Source organism: Photinus pyralis, unplaced genomic scaffold, assembly GCF_008802855.1.
Source record: "Photinus pyralis isolate 1611_PpyrPB1 unplaced genomic scaffold, Ppyr1.3 Ppyr1.4_LG3b, whole genome shotgun sequence".
Classification (NCBI taxonomy): Eukaryota; Metazoa; Arthropoda; class Insecta; order Coleoptera; family Lampyridae; genus Photinus; species Photinus pyralis.
In genome coordinates, this window is record NW_022170510.1 from 26605126 (window position 1) to 26626040 (window position 20915).

The 20915-nt window shown below is 36.8% G+C and overlaps 4 protein-coding genes across 6 annotated transcripts; 3 read left to right on the plus strand and 1 right to left on the minus strand.

Moving 5' to 3' along the window:
• Positions 1-16: 16 nt before the first annotated feature.
• On the plus strand, positions 17-1039 carry LOC116167382 (adenylate kinase-like). The gene has a single exon (XM_031482734.1). The coding sequence runs from the start codon at positions 51-53 to the stop codon at positions 690-692; it is 642 nt and encodes a 213-aa protein (XP_031338594.1). The 5' UTR covers positions 17-50; the 3' UTR covers positions 693-1039.
• Positions 1040-2665: 1626 nt separating this feature from the next.
• Positions 2666-9434, plus strand: LOC116166862 (zinc finger protein 431-like). Its single transcript, XM_031482043.1, has 12 exons — positions 2666-2832; positions 2968-3316; positions 3360-3466; positions 3513-3592; positions 3639-3939; positions 5749-5947; positions 6004-6061; positions 6111-6268; positions 6319-6528; positions 8456-8710; positions 8932-9205; positions 9331-9434. Exons 2-12 carry the CDS (start codon positions 2974-2976, stop codon positions 9422-9424), a joined length of 2079 nt encoding a protein of 692 aa, XP_031337903.1. The 5' UTR covers positions 2666-2832; positions 2968-2973; the 3' UTR covers positions 9425-9434.
• Positions 9435-10736: 1302 nt separating this feature from the next.
• LOC116166930 (39S ribosomal protein L53, mitochondrial) lies at positions 10737-11472 on the minus strand. The gene is made up of 3 exons (XM_031482145.1): positions 11269-11472; positions 11074-11196; positions 10737-11025 (listed from the first exon to the last, which is right to left on the minus strand). Exons 1-3 carry the CDS (start codon positions 11412-11414, stop codon positions 10872-10874), a joined length of 423 nt encoding a protein of 140 aa, XP_031338005.1. The 5' UTR covers positions 11415-11472; the 3' UTR covers positions 10737-10871.
• A 1072-nt stretch (positions 11473-12544) lies between these two features.
• Positions 12545-18356, plus strand: LOC116166839 (serine/threonine-protein phosphatase PP1-beta catalytic subunit). Of its 3 annotated transcripts, XM_031481999.1 has the most exons (7): positions 12590-12661; positions 13211-13291; positions 13513-13644; positions 13696-13926; positions 13983-14159; positions 17629-17915; positions 17963-18356. In XM_031481999.1, the coding sequence occupies exons 1-7, from the start codon at positions 12610-12612 to the stop codon at positions 18062-18064; spliced, it is 1062 nt and encodes a 353-aa protein (XP_031337859.1). In that variant the 5' UTR covers positions 12590-12609; the 3' UTR covers positions 18065-18356. The 3 variants fall into 3 exon arrangements, with proteins under 3 accessions (XP_031337860.1, XP_031337859.1, XP_031337861.1); XM_031482000.1 differs by lacking the exon at positions 13211-13291 and having other exon boundaries at positions 12545-12661; XM_031482001.1 differs by lacking the exon at positions 13211-13291 and having other exon boundaries at positions 12639-12736.
• Positions 18357-20915: the final 2559 nt, after the last annotated feature.

The window sequence follows — 20915 nt, forward strand, 5'->3', positions numbered from 1 at the left end:
TAACTTGTAAAAATCAATACGTTCGCGGTATAATTGTTAACGTCAAAGGTATGATTTTTCCATTACTATCGATTAGCAGAAGAACGAAGAGGCGCGACACGGCATTGCAACCGTTCCTAGGCATGAAACTGCCAATTTTTTGGATCATTGGACCAAGCGCCTCCTCCAAATCGACCATAGCCGAAATGCTCGCCAAATCGAGCCAATTTCACTTGATAAGTCTGCAAAGTTTAAAAAAGGACGAAATGCAGAAGCGCAAGTGGAATGTGAACAACTCGACCCGCTCCAACGAAAACCAGGACCTCTTCATACACCTACTCAAAGAAGAGTTCATTCGGACCTATCAGAATTCAACGGGTTACATTATTGACGGATTTCCGATGAATATTCGCGAGGCAAACCTCTTTGAAAAACACATTTGCAAGGTGAACGTTATTATTTATCTTACGTTGACGTTGGACGCTTTGCTGTGTCGGAGAGTGACGCAGCTGCATTATTTTGATGTGGAGGAGGAGAGGATTAAGTACGTCGATAGTTTGAGGAATATCAACAAAATTGTTCAGAAGTTCCAACGTAAAACTATTAAAATTGCATCAAAGTATCCCCCAGAAGATACGTGCACTAAGCTTGTGGTGACGTTGGAAGATGATTGGGGGTACAAGTTTATGCGTTTATATAATAAAAGTTCTTAGTGCATCGTTTTTACTTTTGATTGTATCCGCCGGATTTGCCATGGGGAGGCAAATTTTTTGAAGCGGCACAAAACTAAATTTTGGAAATGATTCTACAGTACTATCGTGAATCATAGTGAAAACGAAAAAAAAACTCACCCTGTATAGTGACAATACTTTGTAAATTAGCCAAACAAGGCGGGCAACTACTACAACTGACTTTTTTCTGTGATCAGGGTCGGATTTACATATTTTGCGCCCATGGGGACCAAAATTATTGTTTACTCTTTACAGAAAAATGTGAATACGATTTTCTTTCCGCCCAGTGAAACTGATAAAAATGATTTGAGGGTACCTTAATTAAACGTTTTCAACAAAAAATTTTGCGGAAGAAGCCCTAAATTTTCCACTATCTTAATACATCTTAACTTTTAAGTTGATAAGAGTATGCGTAACATTCCAAATTCAATTTCTTAAGAGATTATGTTATGTACTTCTTATAAAAGCAAATTGAAATGGATTCTTTATTAAATCTGAGGCAGTTTGTCCTATTTGTTTAATTGCAGACGCAGTGGGTCGGTTTTGCAATAAAAGTAAATTAAGATTTTTTTATTTTTAATTATCAGCCGCCTGCGTGCGGGGTATTATGTCCAAATAAGCTTTGTAAGCCTTTGTTTCTGGCAGGATTTTGTTTTAAATGTTTCATGTGTTTCGAAATAAATTTTTGTCAATGTCAATCAATTGATTGTGTGTTTATTCAAATCCTATAGTCAAATTTTTCATTTCGTGCCCAAGATCAGAACAGAACAGAACCTATCATTATAAAAAAAATAACTCTTAAAGATAGAATGCTTTAGAATAGTGCTAGAACACAGTACGGGTGATGAAGGAAACCCTAGGAGACGCAGGTTCATACAGGTCTAGGAGAGCGCTAAGGGACTTTAGAAAGGCGTTATAGAACTATAATTCCGACCGGATAGAAGAAACCAGGGGGTCGTTGAAAACATAAAAAGCTCTGTAATGTGAACCTATAGCTTTTCCAGTCTCAGTTTAGTAGTGTCCTAAAAATCTCTGGAAAGGGCCGGGGAAAAGCTCTAACAAAGCGATAATGATAGGCCTTCTATAGTGTGTTCCAGAGCAAGTGTCGATGAGGGCTCTGGAAAATACCAAAAAACCTACAGCTTTTCCATTGGATGCGACTCCCAAATCTTTCTAAGCTTATCAATATCCTCTAAGGCCGGCAATAAACGTGGTGTTGTACCGCAGAGGTTCACCCATATATCACAGTTTATCAGTGCCCATATTAGTCCCCCTCAAGTGGTAAACCGCGGCTTGTGTGCCACTTCGTGCGATGAAACTCCATAGGTGAATTGATCTATGGAGTCAAGCTATAGGCGGAATTAAGAAATTATATTTATACTTGCGTACGTACCACTAAAATTTAGAGCCTAATAATTGAGAATTGCCGCTTATACCATTTGATGGTTTTATAGGTACCTATATCTTGTGAATTATTATAATTAATTGCATTAGGTACTTGTAATAAATGCCTCACGTGCAAAAGTGCACAATAATAGTTTTTGATCGGTATACGAAGTAGTGTACTATTAGCGACAAGGTTTTCATTTCAGTAAAGAAAATAGAAATTCAGTAGTAAACGGGTAGGTTGATCATTAAACCGCCATTGAATAAGTAATTATTTTATGCAAATGCAAATAGAGGTAAGTTTCAAACAAGAATAAAGGTCAATTATCAACCTACTTGCACCAAGTAAAGATCATTAAATTATAGTTTATATTTTAATCATTTAGTTTGCCAGGCCTTGTAGTTTGTCTCTGAGATCAAAAACTGTGATACTTCCCCTCCAACGATCAATTTTCTCAATTAAGTAATTATCGTTCTCGCAGATTTTCAAATTTGTGCTCAAATTCCTATTGGCTAATAATTTTATTTTAAAATTATACTTCCGCCAGGGCCCCTATAGATGGCAGCAGGCTCGTATGAAATATGGCCGGGTAGACATTTCCTGTTTACGTACTGCATTGTTGTCACTTTTCGCTGATTGAAACATTTACAAGGGTTAAATTACGTTAAAATGTAATTAATTGTAATTTCTTGCGGAGTGTATAGCGAGTGCTTAATTGTGTGTAACGGAAAAAAGGTGAGCGAAAGTTCGATTGGCGCATTTCAGGTACATCTTGGCGTTTGGAGGTGTAATGGCGATGACCTTGAAACGTCGTGTACATTTTCTTCCGGTCGAAAAGCGGGAGTCTTTGATTTAAATTTCACTTTTCAGGGTATTATGGAGAGCGCCGAATCGAATCAGGAACTGCTGGAAAACGTTACCATTTCTGATGTTGGTGGCTCTCAGTTCATGATACAAAGGATGACTGTCGATAACACTCAGCTTTTGAACGCTGAGTTGCTATCGCATCATGGCGGTTTGGTCGTCGATTTGGGAGCCGGCGACTTTATACCGGTCAACTACTCCTCCGAAGATTTACTGAACCAGGACCTAACAGAGGAGGATCGGAATTTGGCAGCCGCTTTGGTCGCCGTTCAGCTGAGCCAGCAACAAAAGCAGCAGCAGTTACAGCAGGACTCTTCGAGTGCATTACCCACCATTGTCGCCAACTCTACTTTAGGTAATGGCCTGTGATTAGGATTTAGTGTAACGTAAGTCTGCAGGGGTGCCAAAAATCGAGCTCAGCGACCAACAAATTATATTGACCAATAAATCCGGCAACACACTTAACGGTCGGTACTTACAAATCGTAGGGGAGGACGGTGTTTATGTAAGTTCCTTTTGCGTTTTCCTCACAATTATAACTTTCTCTACAGGAAACTTACGATCAGGAAATTAAGTCTGAAGGCGAAAACGAATCTCCAGTTGTTGTCAAGGATTCCGACGGTGAAAATCGGTAAGTTTTTGGCGTAAGCTTCGAATCCGTGCAAATCGCATTTTAGATCGGATACCCGCTCGTCGAGAAAGAGTCTGCCCCACAAAAAGCGTATTTCGCGCAAATTGAAACGAAACCCGGTCGCTTTACGTAAATATCACAAATGTAGTCTGTGCGAGCAGACGTTCTCGAGTGAAGATTTTGCGGAGCATCAGACCGAGTGTCATACGACAATTACGCCCGTTAACCCGACGCTTTTCAGTTGCCAACTCTGTCAGTCGAACTTTCAGGATCAATTGGGTTTCTTTGAGCATTTGAAGAGTCACTACGAGCCCTCCGTGCAAGTGGAACCGGCCGTACTGGCATCAGTAAGTGAACTAGTAATTATTGAGTACTAGTTATATGCTGCTCCACCCCCATTAAAAGTTTGTTACTCCCCTAGTTTAAAATTGCACTCTGTTTTGTAATTGAGCAGAGCAAAGCAAGAGCAGTCTCACCTTTCCGAAGTACACAATGTTTTTCAGCTGGATATTTCAAAATGGATAGTATAGAATAGGATTTATGTACCAAAATCCCCCCCCCCCCCTTAATATATTATTATCAAGGTTGTAAAATTAAGAGCAAACTCCCTCCTCCCCCAATTACAAATTTATTATCCCTTCCCATAACAATAATGTGTTTAAAACAAACAAGCATTTATATAAGGTGTGGGCAACAAAATTTTGATTCAAAGAGGAGGCTGTGGAAATTTTAGTTCACATCTAATATTAATTTTAATAAATAAATATTGTAACGTAATTCAAGATGGCGGCTGAATTTTGTATTTTCGATTTCGATAACTTTGTTATTTCATTGAAATTTGGCAAACAAACAAAGATAGAAGTATAAAAAAATAACCACTGACTACTTCAATTTTTTTCAAAATGGCGGCCATTTAAACATTTAGCTATTTTTTAAATTGGCCACCATTTTGGAAAAAATGTGCACTCAAAATAGATCTTACTAAAGGATGTTTGTTACATTGTACTTTTTGCATTACCTTCATACGAATCTTTAAATTTTTGGTATTGCTTGATTTTAGTGTAATGGCACTAATGAAGCCGGATTATAGAGCGGTCGAGCCTATTTGCAATCTTAGACAAAATGGCGGACTTTTAGTACCCGCTTTAGTACTCTTTTACTATAGGAATCTATATGCCAACTATGTACAGTGTGTCCTATTGCTGTTTTCTGTGCTACTTTTATGTGAAACTTTTAATACTACAAACAGAATCAATAAGCTACATTTCTTTCTAAGATACAAGGTGAATACAAAGAGTTTGACTTTTTGTGATGTTATCATATCTTATTATCCATGTAAGATAGAAAAAGGTAAAAATGCCTGTATTAAATATTTTTACGTAGAGTCCAATGGCATAGTTGAAAAAAGTTTTTGGGCCATGGTTTCTGAGATTTGACCCAAAGTTGAATTTTTTAATGCAACACACTGTATATTTTAACGTCAATTTTGTTCATTCTTTTTCCTGATTATATTGATCTATCGCAACCTATATTTTTTATATAATATACTGGGTCTTTTTGGGGAGCTTTAGTTTAACGTTCCTGGGCTAGTGAAGTAGCTCGATTTTTTTAAATTTCTATGTACGTAGGAGTCACTCTGAAGAGCGAATCGATGTAAATATTTTCAAAATGGTGTAACTTCTGAAAATACAGAAAGTAGTTAGTAACTTCGTTATTTTCAAAAATCTACCTATTTCACTTCCCAGAAACGTTTAGCTAAAACTCCCAAAAAAAACACCCTGTGTATTAATATCATATTTTTCAAATATTTTTACATGACGTTTCCATTCGTGGCCTACTGTTTAAAAAAGTAAAAGAATAAGGATAAAAAATACCGTGTATCACTAATTGTCTTTTTTATTTTTGTCGCTATTGACAATTAGTGATAGTTAGTATTTTTGATCCACTAATTAAAATGGAGACATTCTTCAACAAAAAAAATAAGGTTTTCATAGCTAAAATTAAAAAAATACAGGTTGTGTTGCATAAATGTAAACAGGAAAAAGAATGAAAAACAATTGACGTTAAAATATACAGTGTTGCATTTAAAAAAAAATTCCAAAATTCAATAAAATTGTACAAAAACCTGATTTAGTTCTACATAATCGCACTTGCAGGAAGAAGAACCTACTAAAGAAGAAATTAAAATAGACATCAACACCCCCAAAGAATCGTTATTGTCATCGCTATTAAATTTGCAATGTACAGAGTGCAATAAAACATTTAAGCGGCAGAAAGTCTACGAAGCACACGTTCGTGATGTGCACAGTAAACAAGAGCTGGCCGAATTCAGTGAGCCGGAAGATCTTATGGCCGGTTAGTAACAGTGGCGCCCCCTTTTCAGATTCGTTTTGAAAGTTTTACAATTGCAGGCATCGACGTGGTGGTCGGAGCAAACGAGCACAGCTCTGACGAGGACTCCAAGAGCTGGTAAGACTCCTGTTTAAGTTTTGGACAGTAAGCTCATGCGTGTTGGTAGGTCCAAGTATCGTGACGAAGAGTTGCACGCGACCGAAGAAGATTTGCGCGAGTTGGAAGCACAAGATCACGTATGCCATATATGCCAAGAACCGTTTCCGATGCGTGCCATACTCCTACAACACTTGACTACTTGCCGTTTGATTCACGAGCAAACTGGTAATGTTCGAATATTTTCAAATTGATTTTGTTAACGTTCGTCTCTTTAGAAAATAGTATTCAAAGCGTTCCGAAGAAGAAGACGAAAAAGAAGCCGGGCGAGCTCAGCTGCACGGATTGCGACCGGGTGTTCGCGCATCGCAATTCGCTCATTTATCACCTGAGGAGTCACACCGGCGAACGGCCGCACCAATGCGAGCATTGCGGAAAGAGCTTTTTCGCGGCTAGCGCTCTCAAGGTTCACATGCGACTGCATTCTGGTAATGACGCAGGAGGCGCTTACAGGGTGTTCGTAAATATGATGGGGCTAATTCTTTGTCTTATTTTATGACTACAAGTTCATATAGACATAGGTCCGCAAACGCTTAGTTAGCGATCTACAGGGTGTTTAAATTTCATGATTTTTTAAGTTTTTTTCTTTATATCTTCTGCGGTTTTTGAGATATTTAGCTCGAATTTGAAGGGCTTACATTATTGGTCATGTCATTGGTAATGAGAATGTAGAGGGTGTTCTTTTTTCAGGGTTCATGTTCCATTTTTTACACCTGACCTTTTTTTCTGTGCGTCACTGTAGATTGTGAAACAAGAATTTCATTTTCTGATTTCTTTGGAAACTTTTTAGTCTTGTAATTTTTTCGTATATGACCATTATTCAAAAAAAACAAAAAAACAATTTCCAGTAGTTAGCTAAATGAAAATGGTCCAGTAGGCCCTGGATTTATTTGGATAATATTTTGTTTTTATTAGTGCTGACAGTTTGCATTTGTGTTTGCATTTGTTTATAAATTAAAGGTTGAAATTGTAAAGTGTACGGTAAAATTATAACACATGTTTATATGAACTGTTAAGTCATAAAATAAGCCAAAGAATTAGTCCCTTCCATATTGAGGGGCACCCTGTAAATATTTAAAAACTCTTAAAAGTCAAGTAAAATTCTTTAAAATTGTAAGCAGTTCTTAAGACCTCTTAAAAACTCTGAGAGGCATGAAAACATAAGAATATTTAAGGTCTATTTACTGCAACACAGCTACTGTTAATTGCACTTACTTAATTTGCTGGATTGAAATTTCTCGTAAGGCTCATTGTTAATTGGAATTCCTCAGGTCGACTTCTTATCAACCTGGTACTGGCGTAAACTTGCATGGCCTTGCAGTTTAAATGCTCGTTTTAAAATAACATATGAAACCAAAATCATCTAATAATTACTTAACGGAGCTGAAATTCTCAAGTATTAATTTGCCCTTGCCCTCTAAATAACAAAAGCTTTCGGTCACAACAAAGATAATTGTAATATCTTGATGGGAACGGTTGCAAACGGCGAATTAATTACAGCTTTTGTTTACGGTAGCATCAGCTGAAACACATCTCTAGCAATTATATCACAGACCTTTACCTTGTGTCTTCAATTCCTAGAACCAAATATTTTCGCCTCTAGATACTGGGTGTTCATATACAGGGTGGTCACCAAAACTGGAAGATGGGTGCTTCGTTACACGCCCCCCTTTCTTCGGAAACAAGAGTGCATCTGTCGATCCACGCTATGGCTCAGTTCCTAGAGGTCCTAGAGAGAACTTTTGGTAACTCTGAAAGATCTTCAAAGATAAATAGTTATGACTTAATGATTCTTGAAGATTCTTTAATGGTAAGAGTTTCGCTCTCAAAACGAGAAGAGAATCTCAAGCAGTCTCGTAAAAGCTTTTCAATTACTTTTAAGAGCTCTAAAGGCTGAGTAGACCACTGAAAACTCTTGGAAAAAAAATTTGTCCCAAATGCTACTCTAGCAGACTGTACACCTCTTTAGAAAACTCGAGGAGGGCCTTGGAATATTCTTAAAGGGTAATAAATGCGCATGTCTTTAAAGGCTCTAGTGCTAGAGGCTCTTGGAGATTCTTCCTAACTTTTAAAAACTTGTACAAGACTTTAATGTCTCCTAAATATTTTTGAGAAAATGGCTGACCTGTGTGGCGCAGTTGAGTTGAAGCTTGACTGCGGTACTAAGGGTACTTGGGTTGGTAGTGCAGCCCTTGGCTGAAACCCCGCCCACTCAAAAATAAAGACCAATTAAATAAAAGGCTCTTAAAGGCTCGCACTCTTAAACTTTCTTTAGAACAGAGCTCTTAAGGTCTGTTAAAGGCACAATTTGGCTAGAATTTTCTTGGCGTAAATATTTCGAAATTTTCCAAACAGGTGACAAACCGTACAAGTGCGAGCATTGCGGACGAAACTTTCGTCAGTGGGGCGACCTAAAATATCACACGATCTCGCTGCACTCCGACCAGAAACAGTACCAATGCGAGTACTGCGGCAAGGACTTCGCCCGAAAATACTCCCTCATCGTCCACCGTAGAATACACACGGGCGAGAGGAACTACAAATGCGAGTTCTGCGGTAAAAGCTTCCGGGCGTCCTCCTACTTGCAAAATCACAGACGGATACACACAGGTAACGATTACGCGAGCGCTCACATTGATTTAAAGACGCCCTGGTGCGATTTTGGTACGGGCATGTATTAAGTGTATAGTGGGTTGGGTTGGTTGAAACCCCGCCCACTAAAAAAAAAAGACAAACGTTCACTGAAGCGCGGCGCGGCGTTCGAAACCAATGTGAGCGCGTTAAGTGCGCGTCGGCGATAAAAACTAATGTTTTGCAATACGAACGTTTAGGCGAGAAACCCCATCCGTGCGAGGTGTGCGGGAAGCCGTTTCGTGTAAGATCCGATATGAAACGACACATGAAGACGCACGGCAGGAGAAGGTTGGTGCGGTCGACGCCCATGTCTCCGGAGCTGGTTGTGACGAAGATTGAAAAATCAGAGGATAGTATTATGATCGATTCGGACGATACTAGTCAACTGCAAACTCAGGAGAGCGAAAACGCGGTCGAAGCTCTGCAGTTTGAGCAAACTCAATTAGAAGCCGTGCGCGAGGGAAACACACTGTATGTTGTGCCTATTTTAATTGCGTAACTCAAATGTAACGAGTTTTTTGTTATCAATAAAACTATGTATTCGTAGATTTGTACGTGTCCCGCGCTATTTTATTTTTAGTTTATTTTCTTTGTAGGTACACTAATGGTCATCAATTATTTGTTCTATACACTGGGGACGCGCAACCACATTTAATTGAAGATTCCTCCACATGGTCTCAAACTAGTTAATAAATTAAAACTTAAGAATTGGTAATGTGTACATAAATGGCATAATTGAACTGTAAATAGAATTGTTTATTGCGTATGTGCTACTCAGACCTCTTGTGGTAACTATTTTATTAAGGTAATAAATCATTTCCTATTCTTGTTGTTACTTAATTTCGTGAGAATCTGAGGTCTTTTAGTGTTATCATAGACAGAATGATGCTGCTATAGAATGTAAAGTGAGTAAAGTACCAAAATCTGACATATACAGTGATATTCATGTAGAAGTAGACATAGGGATTTCCTATGTCTACTTTCAATTGATAAAAAGTCTTCTGAAAGACGCCTAATTGTATGCAACCAAAATAACTTCTTGAAACAAATAAAGATCTGGCTGTCAAATTAATTTGAATATTATTTATTTGGCTTCACAGAAAATAAATCTCTTAAGCTCCTTTAACTGTTATCGGCACTATACCAATTGGAAATATCAACTTTTTCTTTAGTGGAATACATCCCATACGAACCGAAATTAGAATACGGAAGTCCTAACTATCATTCTTTTAAATTCCTATAAGAAATCCCATATGTCTACTTCTACATGAATGTCACTGTATTATAACTAAAGTGTGTGCTAGAAAGAATTGCTCATGAACATTTCAACGTATTTCTGGCCGGAGATTTTAATATAGACATTTTATCACAGACAAACCAAGTACATAAATTTCTGTGAAAAGGCTAATGCCCTAATGGTCAATTTAACAAACTCCTTGGCGGATTTTGTAGAGTACCTATGACTAGACTAGGTTGTAACCCTCCTCGATTACTACGAGTAAAGAAGTACACGTTTTTTGATTGCTGGAAGATTGATCAGGCAGAATTTAACTGAGTGCCAACAACCGGTTTTAATAATAAAAATTCCGCTTAGTTTCAGTCAAGAACTCCAAGTATAGAAAAAGGAGTGCCTCAAGGGAGTGTGATAGGTCCACTACTATACATAATAAACTATGCCAATGACTTATGTTGCCCGAAACAGAGGATTTCGGCAGGATGCAGCAAAAGGGACACCAGTGATAAACAAATGTTTGACTTAATTGTAAATAATGGAAAGACCAAATGTACGGAGTTTAACTCACGCACATGGAGTAGTTCCAAATTACAAGCTGCAAATTTTAACAATAAAGACTATTCCAACTTCTGTAAAAACAAAATCGCTCGGTCAATTTTCAAAATTTCAACAAAGATAAGAATAAGTTAAGTTCAACAGTTTCACATTTTATTTTTATAAATTACTCTACAGGTTTAATCGTAATATACCTTGATAAAATAAAAACAACAACTAAAGTGCTTACAACAAACCCGACAACAGACATATAAAAAGTTTCTTCGGTAAAAACGTCCGTAAACGCGGGAATATTGTTGTAAACGTTCTCGATCAACTTCGAGTGAAAGTCTGCCTTTTTGACGGCCATTACTTTCGTTTGCCTTTCTTTTTCTCTGTTTTTGTTAACGTGGCACTAACATCCGATATTTCCTCCTTCTTAACTAATGAACTGACGTGTTTGTTGATCTGTTGCAAAATTTCTAAAACGGTAAGATTGTTCGCCAAAAATGTAATCGAGCCACTGAAAGGAAACGCATTGTTTTGTGTGAGTGAACCCCAAATAGTTTACCCAGACTCCACCAAGTCGAGTTTGATCCAGGGATCGCTCCGATCGCACACTACATTCGTTTTCACTGAGCAATTATAGTTTGTTGTCAACACCTTTGGGGTGGTGATGTGAAATAGGAATTCTCTAAAAAAGAAGTGTAGTTGCGCTTGCGTTCAGTTTATAAATAGGATCAATCAATAAAAACCATTTCCCTACCTAGGTATGTGTGATTGTGGATGGAAAGGGTCGAACTGCACTTGAATTTTTTTTACGGGTTTTAAGTTAATTTGATTTAATTGTTTCGCAATTGCACTTAATAATCCACCGGTCTTTCTAAATGTACCGCTGAAATATATGGACATGTTTATTTATTTTTCACTTTTTGAGGTTATGGGACCATTTGACTTCTGACATTTTAACAAGTACCAACCTCACAAAACCAAACATCTCTAAGTATAATAGATTATCAACATACAGGACGATTGAAAAATAACTGTGTTAATTGTCCTGTACGTACACATTTCAAGGGTTGGAACCGGAATCGAAAACGACTGCATTTATAGGCCGCATTCTTAAAATCGAAACCGTTATTCAACGAGTCATGACAACCGGTATCGCTATTTTGTAGATAGGGTAGACATGGCGCTGCGCTTAGTGACAGAGAAACCAGTTTTATAGCGTCTCAAAATTTGGTTCTTATGTGTATAAAACTTTTCTCAGATTTAACATTAGTATAGTTACCGGTTATTATTATTAACGATAAAATATTACGCATGTGAGATTAATATTAATGTAATGTAATTGAATTCGTTCCATATGGACTAGGTCTTAGTCACAGTAGAGTAAAGAATCAAACAAAACTTAATATTGAAAAATTTGAAGATGTAAATATTTGACGTTTCTAAAAGTCGATCCTAAGGTTTCAAATCTTTCAATATTTCAAGATTGGGAAACTTAAAAATTCTTGCAGCTTAAAATTCCAAAACATTCTCATTTTAAGACTCTAAATTCCAAGATTTCAACATTTAAAAATTTCTGAATTACCACAGTTTAAAGTCATAAGACGTCTATAGTCCTTAGGGTCGGAAATCCTAAGATTCGTAAGATTTTAATAGTGCAAGACTGAAAATCTCAAAGATTTTCCAAGTTTCCAGGATTCCAAGACTCCTAAATTCCAACGTTCCAAAATCCTAAGAAAATCTCCAATCTAATAGTTCAAGGTTTGACGATTATCAGCCTTGAAGTCTTTGGATGCAAGTCTGCAAACCTTGAAGAAACCACTCCAAGTTGGATGTGCAAGCTTTAAAATAAACAAAGCTAATAATTAGGAGAGATTTTAATGGAGTTCGCTGACGAACAAATAATAGTAATAATACTCATTTTGAGAAGAGAATTTCATTGTGAATAAAAGTCCAATGAAATTTTGTTTGAGTAAATGCGGTAGACATTTGAGGCCATCCTATGTATGTCTAAAAAGTTTCACGAAATGTCAAAATTTTAAGTTGGTATGACGTATTCTAATCACAAGTGAAAAACCTCAAATAAAAATACAGTAAAATGGCCGAGTCCGAATTAAACGTTGACAATCTGATTCAACGACTATTAGAAGGTATTTACTTTGCTCTTAATTAAATAGTAATGGTAAATATAATAAACGAAAAAAATGTTTAGGACACATCGCAAGGTAATACAACGAAGCCTTTATAAATACTTCACTTTCATATTGCGGTCAATCATTTTGGGAGCGCAAATTTTCCAAAAATCAAATTAGAATGGGGCGTTTGACAGTTTTTATACTCCGAAAAGGGCCCATTTGAGAAAAAATCCCAATTTATAAAGGTCTAGTTTGATTTAAGAAGATTATTTCCTAACCCAATTAGGTAGTTAATCTAAAATTAAAGTTAAATCCAAATTGTGTTTTTAATTATCGTTCGGATGCAGGAGAAGGAAATAATTGTATATTCGTTGCATGCAACGCTTAAAAGTATCGGTCATATTAGTACTAGCGTTAATAATAACTTTGAAAGCTGTAAATTGCTTTTTAAGCATTGCAAAATGAATTGCTTTCTAAATTGCAGTGTATGAATATTTATGTTAACATAAAATCAATAATATAACATTTATTGTTTGTGCTGCTTTCGATGATATTTGGGTAAAGTATATAAAATTCAAAAGGAATACAACCAAAACCAAGATAATAAGAAGAAAACAAAATTTAAAGACATATTTTCGTCTGATTGTAAGCATGCACGCTTAAACCTTTTTTAGTTTTAGTCTCAGCTTATACAAATCTGTAGCTTTCGTATTACTTACGTAATTGCAACCAAATTAATTCAGTACGCGATTCACACTTATTTTGCATGTGAATGACTTGAAATAAGGGTGAATTTTAAATTAGCGCTCGCTCGCTCTCTCTCAATATTAAGAAACGTGAACGTCAATACGACATTTTTTTTTCAGTACGAGGATGTCGACCCGGAAAATCCGTACAGATGACGGAAGGCGAGGTGAGGGGCTTGTGCCTAAAGTCCCGCGAAATCTTTCTACAGCAACCCATCTTATTAGAACTAGAAGCCCCGCTAAAAATTTGTGGTTTGTATCGCGGCGAGCAGCGCGTCGTCGTGTCTATACGACGTTTTCCAGGTGATATTCACGGACAGTACACGGATTTATTGCGCCTATTCGAATACGGCGGCTTTCCCCCGGAGGCGAACTACTTATTCCTAGGAGACTACGTCGATCGCGGCAAGCAATCGCTGGAGACGATCTGCCTGCTGCTGGCCTACAAAATTAAGTATCCCGAAAACTTCTTCCTGCTACGGGGGAATCACGAGTGCGCCTCGATTAATCGAATATACGGATTCTACGATGAGTGTACTAATTACATTTCGAGTTGCGCGAGCCCACTTTTACAGAGCGTCGTTTTTTAGGTAAACGACGGTACAATATTAAGCTGTGGAAGACGTTTACGGACTGTTTCAATTGTTTACCGATAGCGGCGATTATAGACGAGAAAATTTTCTGCTGCCACGGCGGATTAAGTCCAGATTTACAGAGTATGGAACAAATTCGTAGGATTATGCGACCTACTGATGTACCTGATACAGGTCCGTTGTTCCCCCTCAATTTTAGACCTAATCCTATTGGTCCATTTGAAGTTTGTTGAGTAGGCTGTGTGTGATTGGTTCACTTTCGACTGTTTCTGTCAAAGGACCAATAATGATAATCTTGATTGTGCCAAGTATAGCATAAAAGATCTAATATCTTTGGATTCATTATTTTAATGTCTGTAATTATCCAGATAAAAAAAATTGAAAATATGCAAATTAAAAATCCTAGGTTTATGTAGGAAAAATGCTTGTTTCGGTCCGTGCTCAAGGCGGTCCCAAGTATATCACCTCCATGTACAAGTTAGTGTGATGGAGAAATGATTAATCCCCTTAAATAGCTGTGAGGTATATTAACATTTGGTTTGGTCCTTTAGACACTTACTGTAAAACAATCGAAATCACTGTAATGTTGAGATGAAATGGTTGAGAAATCACGATCTTATTGAGTGGCACAATTTCAAAAGCAATAATAATATATAATCAGAACCTATTAAATGTATTACACAACTCTGAAAATAGTTGTAAAGTTCCTTGTCTCCCAAGCTCAGTGATCTTCATCATTTGATCTTACTGTACTTTCATGGCTATCTTCGTGACTGTCATCATCTTCATTTGATCTTACTGTACTTTCATGGCCATCTTCGTGACTGTCATCATCTTCATTTGATCTTACTGTACTTTCATGGCTATCTTTGTGACTGTCATCATCTTCATTTGATCTTACTGTACTTTCATGGCTATCTTCGTGACTGTCATCATCTTCATTTGATCTTACTGTACTTTCATGGCTATCTTCGTGACTGTCATCATCTTCATTTGATCTTACTGTACTTTCATGGCCATCTTCGTGACTGTCATCATCTTCATTTGATCTTACTGTACTTTCATGGCTATCTTTGTGACTGTCATCATCTTCATTTGATCTTACTGTACTTTCATGGCTATCTTCGTGACTGTCATCATCTTCATTTGATCTTACTGTACTTTCATGGCTATCTTCGTGACTGTCATCATCTTCATTTGATCTTACTGTACTTTCATGGCTATCTTCGTGACTGTCATCATCTTCATTTGATCTTACTGTACTTTCATGGCCATCTTCGTGACTGTCATCATCTTCATTTGATCTTACTGTACTTTCATGGCTATCTTTGTGACTGTCATCATCTTCATTTGATCTTACTGTACTTTCATGGCTATCTTCGTGACTGTCATCATCTTCATTTGATCTTACTGTACTTTCATGGCTATCTTCATCACTATCATCATCATCATCATCATCATCATCTGAGCGCCCTGCAATGGCAGACACTGCGATAAGTAACACGATGAACTTTGCGCTGACCATTTCTGTACTTTCTGATGTTCGTAACAGCTGGTATGAACATTTATATACCTAGTCAACCGTCTGACGTAACTTTGTACACGTTTTATTCAAATTTACTGTTTTCGCTACCATACGTTGTAATTATTTGTTTAAATATGTATTCTACCACGTAAGCTGTTTCATTTTCGGACAACTTTGTGAAACAATTGCACATACAGTGTGTCCCTTGCTTGTTCGGTGCTGTAAAAAGTTTGAATAGAATCTTGAGCTTTGGATCAGCACTGCTTGGTTGGTAACTTAATTTGAATTTCGCAAAATCAATGGTGCCTTTGACATTTTCAAAAAACGGTTGTTGCATACTTCTTTAGGGACGAGGTACGCACATAAGTTATTAAGAAAAGTTGTTCACAATTAAAAACTGAGTAAACGTCCAAAAAGTCGTACGCCTACTTTGATTTTTTTTAGAAAATGCGAAAAAGTGTTACTTAAAAAACTTCAAAATAGAATGTAATGGTCGTGTAGCAAATTTAAAGCCCATTTTGATATTTAATGTAGGTAAATTGAGGAGCTCAATATCAATTGGCTCAAATTTACTACACATTCTATTTTAAACAGTTTTTTGAAGTAACATTTTTCGGATTCTCCAAAAAAATCCAGTTAAAAAATAAAAACAAAACAAAATCCAAAGTAGGAGCACCCTTGATTTTTCGAAACAAAAATTGTGACCCAAATTAGCGCCCAATCAAACCAAGTAGCCCAGCAGCACAAAATTCAATCTGAAATTTTACAAGAGACGACCAAACAATTGGGGGACACGCTGTATGTAACAGCTATTATTTACATTATTTTGTTATGTTACTTGAAGATTGTAATCGCAACTCACAAGGCACAACAAATATTTACCCTATGTTATTTATAACACTGTGACATTTCTTCTATGTTTTTCACAGAAATGTAGTTCAGTAGGTTCTGGATCGGACCTATAAAACAGAACTTCTTTCTTTGAGGGCTGATATCCAAACTGGGAGACCACAATTTCCTCTTTAAAAAAACTGAAACCGATACATATTGGTTTGTTCTTTGATTCTGAGACATTGCCAAGGTTAGACGCCATATTAATTTCTTTCTGACGTCACAGGGTTAGTAAACAATCTCATCTGGTGCGGTGTTTTGTTGCGTTTCGTCGGTTTTCTACAGACGTAAAATAGTTTCATATACAGGGTGATTCATATCAAAGTTACATTGTTTAAAAATAGAACCCCCTGTATATTATTACATATTTGGATTGGATTGGAAAAGAAAACTACCAAAGATAGGTACTGATAACCCTATATCGTAAAAAAGTTGATGAAATTTCGTATTTAAAAAAAAAAGGGACACTGCATTTGAAAAAAGTCATCTATGAATGAATTTTTTAAATTGGCAAATCAGTTTCTTAAAACGTGAAAAGAACTCCACTCTGCTCGCCCGGCCTACATGGGTACATTTTAGGGTAAGTAATTCCACAAAGTCCAGCTTACCAAGTTTGACAATTACTGTTGTACAATTGTTTTCAGACATAAGATTTTTAAAAAACATTGATTTGTGTCCAAACCGTTCGTTTTAGATAGCAAGTGTGACACATAAATCACATTAAAATGTCTCCAAATATGCAATAAAATACAGGGGGTTCTATTTAAAAAAATGTAGCTCATATGAGTTGCCCTGTATATAGGTTCCAATCGAAGTGAAAATATTTTAGGTTTGTAAGTTCCCCACTATATCCAAGCGCCGAACTTTAAAAATGCACGTTAATAAACCCGCATCAAGAATCCGTCCACACAATATTATTGGCCCACCATGTATACATAAAAATGTCTGTCTAAATCGTTCATTCGATTGCGATGAAACTTTGGGGAATGTCTAGACGTATGCCCGCGAAAGTTCCAAGTGAAACGGGAAAAAACGAGATCTTACGTTTTTTAGTGGAAAAGAGACTTCCCAAAGTTCCCACGGGAACGGGCTACGGGAAAAGACGCGATTTCTTGAAAGTTCTTATTTTAGAACAATTGACGATTGAAGGCTCAACTTGTTCCAAATGTTTGTTAAAACAAGGAAACTCTGAAGCAGCTTTCGCGGTAACTCTTCTCATCATTTCAGGCCTACTGTGCGATTTACTATGGTCCGACCCAGATAAGGACGTCCAGGGCTGGGGCGAAAACGACCGCGGCGTATCGTTCACGTTCGGCGCGGACGTCGTGACGAAATTCCTAAACCGTCACGACCTGGACCTTATCTGTCGGGCGCATCAGGTCGTCGAGGACGGTTACGAATTCTTCGCGAAGCGCCAGCTAGTCACGCTCTTCTCGGCGCCAAACTACTGCGGCGAATTCGACAACGCCGGTGGAATGATGAGCGTCGATGAGACGCTGATGTGCTCGTTTCAGGTGAGGCGAATTCTGGGTGTTAAGGGGTGCGCTAATGTTTTGTTTAGATTTTGAAGCCCTCGGAGAAGAAGGCGAAGTATCAGTATCAAGGAGTGAATTCTGGACGTCCGGCGACGCCGCAGCGCAGTCCCACAAATAAAAAGAAATAAGGTCTTCTCGATGTTGTTATTTTCTTTTGCATTTATTGTTTGTGTTGTCCTTTTAATGCGGATCGAGTCAGTTGCATTGTTATGGAGGGCTGTCTTACATTTAGTTTGTACATAAAAATTTTATGGTGCCGTTTTATACATTGAGGTTATTATGCAGATGTCAATCGTAGTGTGCAATATAGAAATATTATTTATGGTCAATATTTGTGACAGAAGTATTAAATAAAATATGATGACAGCTTGCAAATGTTAAAAGTATTATTTATTAGAATTAAATTTACGGTTTTATTTATATTCGACTGATTCTTTTATGATGTAGCGTAATTTTCATCGAACGATGCGTGTTTTGAAGTCACTTCTGAAATGTACTATACACCAAGTTATCTAATGAAATTGCAAAGTATTTGTTATATTCTAAATCACAAACCCTAGCATTATTGGCGATTTTCTACCACTTTATTTGATGCTTCAGATCTACGCCTCTATGTCAAGTAATCGTCGTGCTTTGGTGTCGCATGTAAACGGTTTGTGGTTTGGATACACGTTAGTAGTTGTAAGCACTTTCATTTCCTTTAGTTAGCGATGTAGATCTTATCAGAATGTTGTACATTTGTCTCCTCGCACGTGAAAATAAAAAAGCGCATTAATGTACAAATCTGGGACGAGAGTGCCTAATCTATGATTGTCCCGGGAAACACCATAGATGTACCTTTTCTTCGCCAACGAAATTATCCCACCGATCAGTAAATTTCGCCGCCTTTGTCTTCTCCCCAATTTACAAATCGTGCCTATATTGATCGCAGTATTACCAGTGCTCCCCCCTATCCAGGAAGATTTTTAGCAATAAATTAAATAACTTGGTTAATATTTTTTTAGAAAGAAGCCATTCCGTAAAGGTCTATATTTTTCTCTGCACTGAATGAATTTATTAGCTATTTTGTAAGTACGTCGGAGAAATCTATATTTTAATAAACGCCTAAAAATTACACATGACACAATTATATACCTATATATTATATGAACCTATATTTTAATTCGCTTACATTGTTTTATATAAAAAAAATGTGTACTTCAAGATAATAAAATGTAATATAATTATTTGGAGTTTTACTTAATTGCTGTTGAAATATTATGCAGATTTCTCTTTTTAATTTTAAAGATCTCATCTGTTTACAAAGTGAAAAACATTTTTTAGCATTCTTAATAATTAAGGCTCCTCTGTAGTCAATTTGTATTTCAGCAACTTCTGTATTAAAATAAATCGCTAATGATCACAATATTCAACAAAACAGTACCTTCAGCCTAACTTACAACTAAAAAAAATCACTTGTAAAGCACAAAAAGGTGAACTTCTAAAGTGCCTAAAAAACCATAGTACATTTTTAACGAAAAAAGTTTAACAATTATTTTAAAAATAATTTTTCCGTTATGCGTTTCATTAACAAAGCAAACAGAGTCGTCCCCTTGGTCGACAAATTCCTCAGTCCAGCAAATCCCGCTCCATTTAGGTGCGGGATTAATCCCGCAAAAATGCTGCGGGATCCCGATACTGCATTCCCTAGAGACGTCTAATCGAAAAAGTACGAATCTTTTTGAATTCTACGTACCAAAATTAATAAGAAAAAGTTTTTTCCCGAGAAATTTTGGTGTAGTCGATTTTTGGTAAAAAAGGAAGGTTATACACTGCCTTTTTTTGAGCCCCGAAAAAAAATTGTCTCAGATCGACCCGGAAAAAAACTTTCTTATAGAATGTGGCCTGTAGAATCCATAATTTCGATCAGTTCCAAGATTGGGCTACTAGATCAAAGTTACAGCCCTTTGAATTTTTTGTCGAAATTGGTTTTTTGCCCATAACTTTTGATTGAGACGTCTAATCGAAAAAGTACGAAACGTTTTGGATTCTACGCACCAAAATTAATAAGAAAAAGTTTTTTTCCGAGAAATTTTGGCGCATTCGATTTTTGGTAAAAAAAGAAGGTTATACACTACCTTTTTTTGAGGCTCGAACAAAAAATTGTCTCAGATCGACCGGGAAAAAACATTTTCTTATAGAATGTGCCCTGTAGAATCCATAATTTCAAACAGTTCCAAGATCGGGCCTCTAGATCAAAAGTTACAGCCCTTTGAATTTTTTGTCGAGATTGGTTTTTTGCCCATAACTTTTGATTGAGACGTCTAATCGAAAAAGTACGAAACGTTTTGGATTCTACGCACCAAAATTAATAAGAAAAAGTTTTTTTCCGAGAAATTTTGGCGCATTCGATTTTTGGTAAAAAAGGAAGGTTATACACTACCTTTTTTTGAGGCTCGAACAAAAAATTGTCTCAGATCGACCGGGAAAAAACATTTTCTTATAGAATGTGCCCTGTAGAATCCATAATTTCAAACAGTTCCAAGATCGGGCCTCTAGATCAAAAGTTACAGCCCTTTGAATTTTTTGTCGAGATTGGTTTTTTGCCCATAACTTTTGATTGAGACGTCTAATCGAAAAAGTACGAAACGTTTTGGATTCTACGCACCAAAATTAATAAGAAAAAGTTTTTTTCCGAGAAATTTTGGCGCATTCGATTTTTGGTAAAAAAGGAAGGTTATACACTACCTTTTTTTGAGGCTCGAACAAAAAATTGTCTCAGATCGACCGGGAAAAAACATTTTCTTATAGAATCCATAATTTCAAACAGTTCCAAGATCGGGCCACTAAATCAAAAGTTACAGCCCTTTGAATTTTTTGTCGAAATTGGTTTTTTGCCCATAACTTTTGATTGAGACGTCTAATCGAAAAAGTACGAAACGTTTTGGATTCTACGCACCAAAATTAATAAGAAAAAGTTTTTTTCCGAGAAATTTTGGC

What these genes read in the sequence shown, in the direction of transcription:
- LOC116167382 (XM_031482734.1), top strand. Translation starts at nt 51, where the DNA reads ATGATTTTTCCATTACTATCGATTAGCAGAAGAACGAAGAGGCGCGAC.
- LOC116166862 (XM_031482043.1), top strand. Translation starts at nt 2,974, where the DNA reads ATGGAGAGCGCCGAATCGAATCAGGAACTGCTGGAAAACGTTACCATT. An exon ending in TAGGGGAGGACGGTGTTTAT is followed by an intron (nt 3,467 to 3,512) that starts GTAAGTTCCTTT and finishes CTTTCTCTACAG; the next exon opens with GAAACTTACGATCAGGAAAT. An exon ending in TTTGATTCACGAGCAAACTG is followed by an intron (nt 6,269 to 6,318) that starts GTAATGTTCGAA and finishes TCGTCTCTTTAG; the next exon opens with AAAATAGTATTCAAAGCGTT.
- LOC116166930 (XM_031482145.1), bottom strand. Translation starts at nt 11,414, where the DNA reads ATGTCCATATATTTCAGCGGTACATTTAGAAAGACCGGTGGATTATTA. An exon ending in CCACAATCACACATACCTAG is followed by an intron (nt 11,197 to 11,268) that starts GTAGGGAAATGG and finishes CTTCTTTTTTAG; the next exon opens with AGAATTCCTATTTCACATCA. An exon ending in CTCGACTTGGTGGAGTCTGG is followed by an intron (nt 11,026 to 11,073) that starts GTAAACTATTTG and finishes GTTTCCTTTCAG; the next exon opens with TGGCTCGATTACATTTTTGG.
- LOC116166839 (XM_031481999.1), top strand. Translation starts at nt 12,610, where the DNA reads ATGGCCGAGTCCGAATTAAACGTTGACAATCTGATTCAACGACTATTA. An exon ending in AGCCCCGCTAAAAATTTGTG is followed by an intron (nt 13,645 to 13,695) that starts GTTTGTATCGCG and finishes GACGTTTTCCAG; the next exon opens with GTGATATTCACGGACAGTAC. An exon ending in ATACGGATTCTACGATGAGT is followed by an intron (nt 13,927 to 13,982) that starts GTACTAATTACA and finishes GTCGTTTTTTAG; the next exon opens with GTAAACGACGGTACAATATT.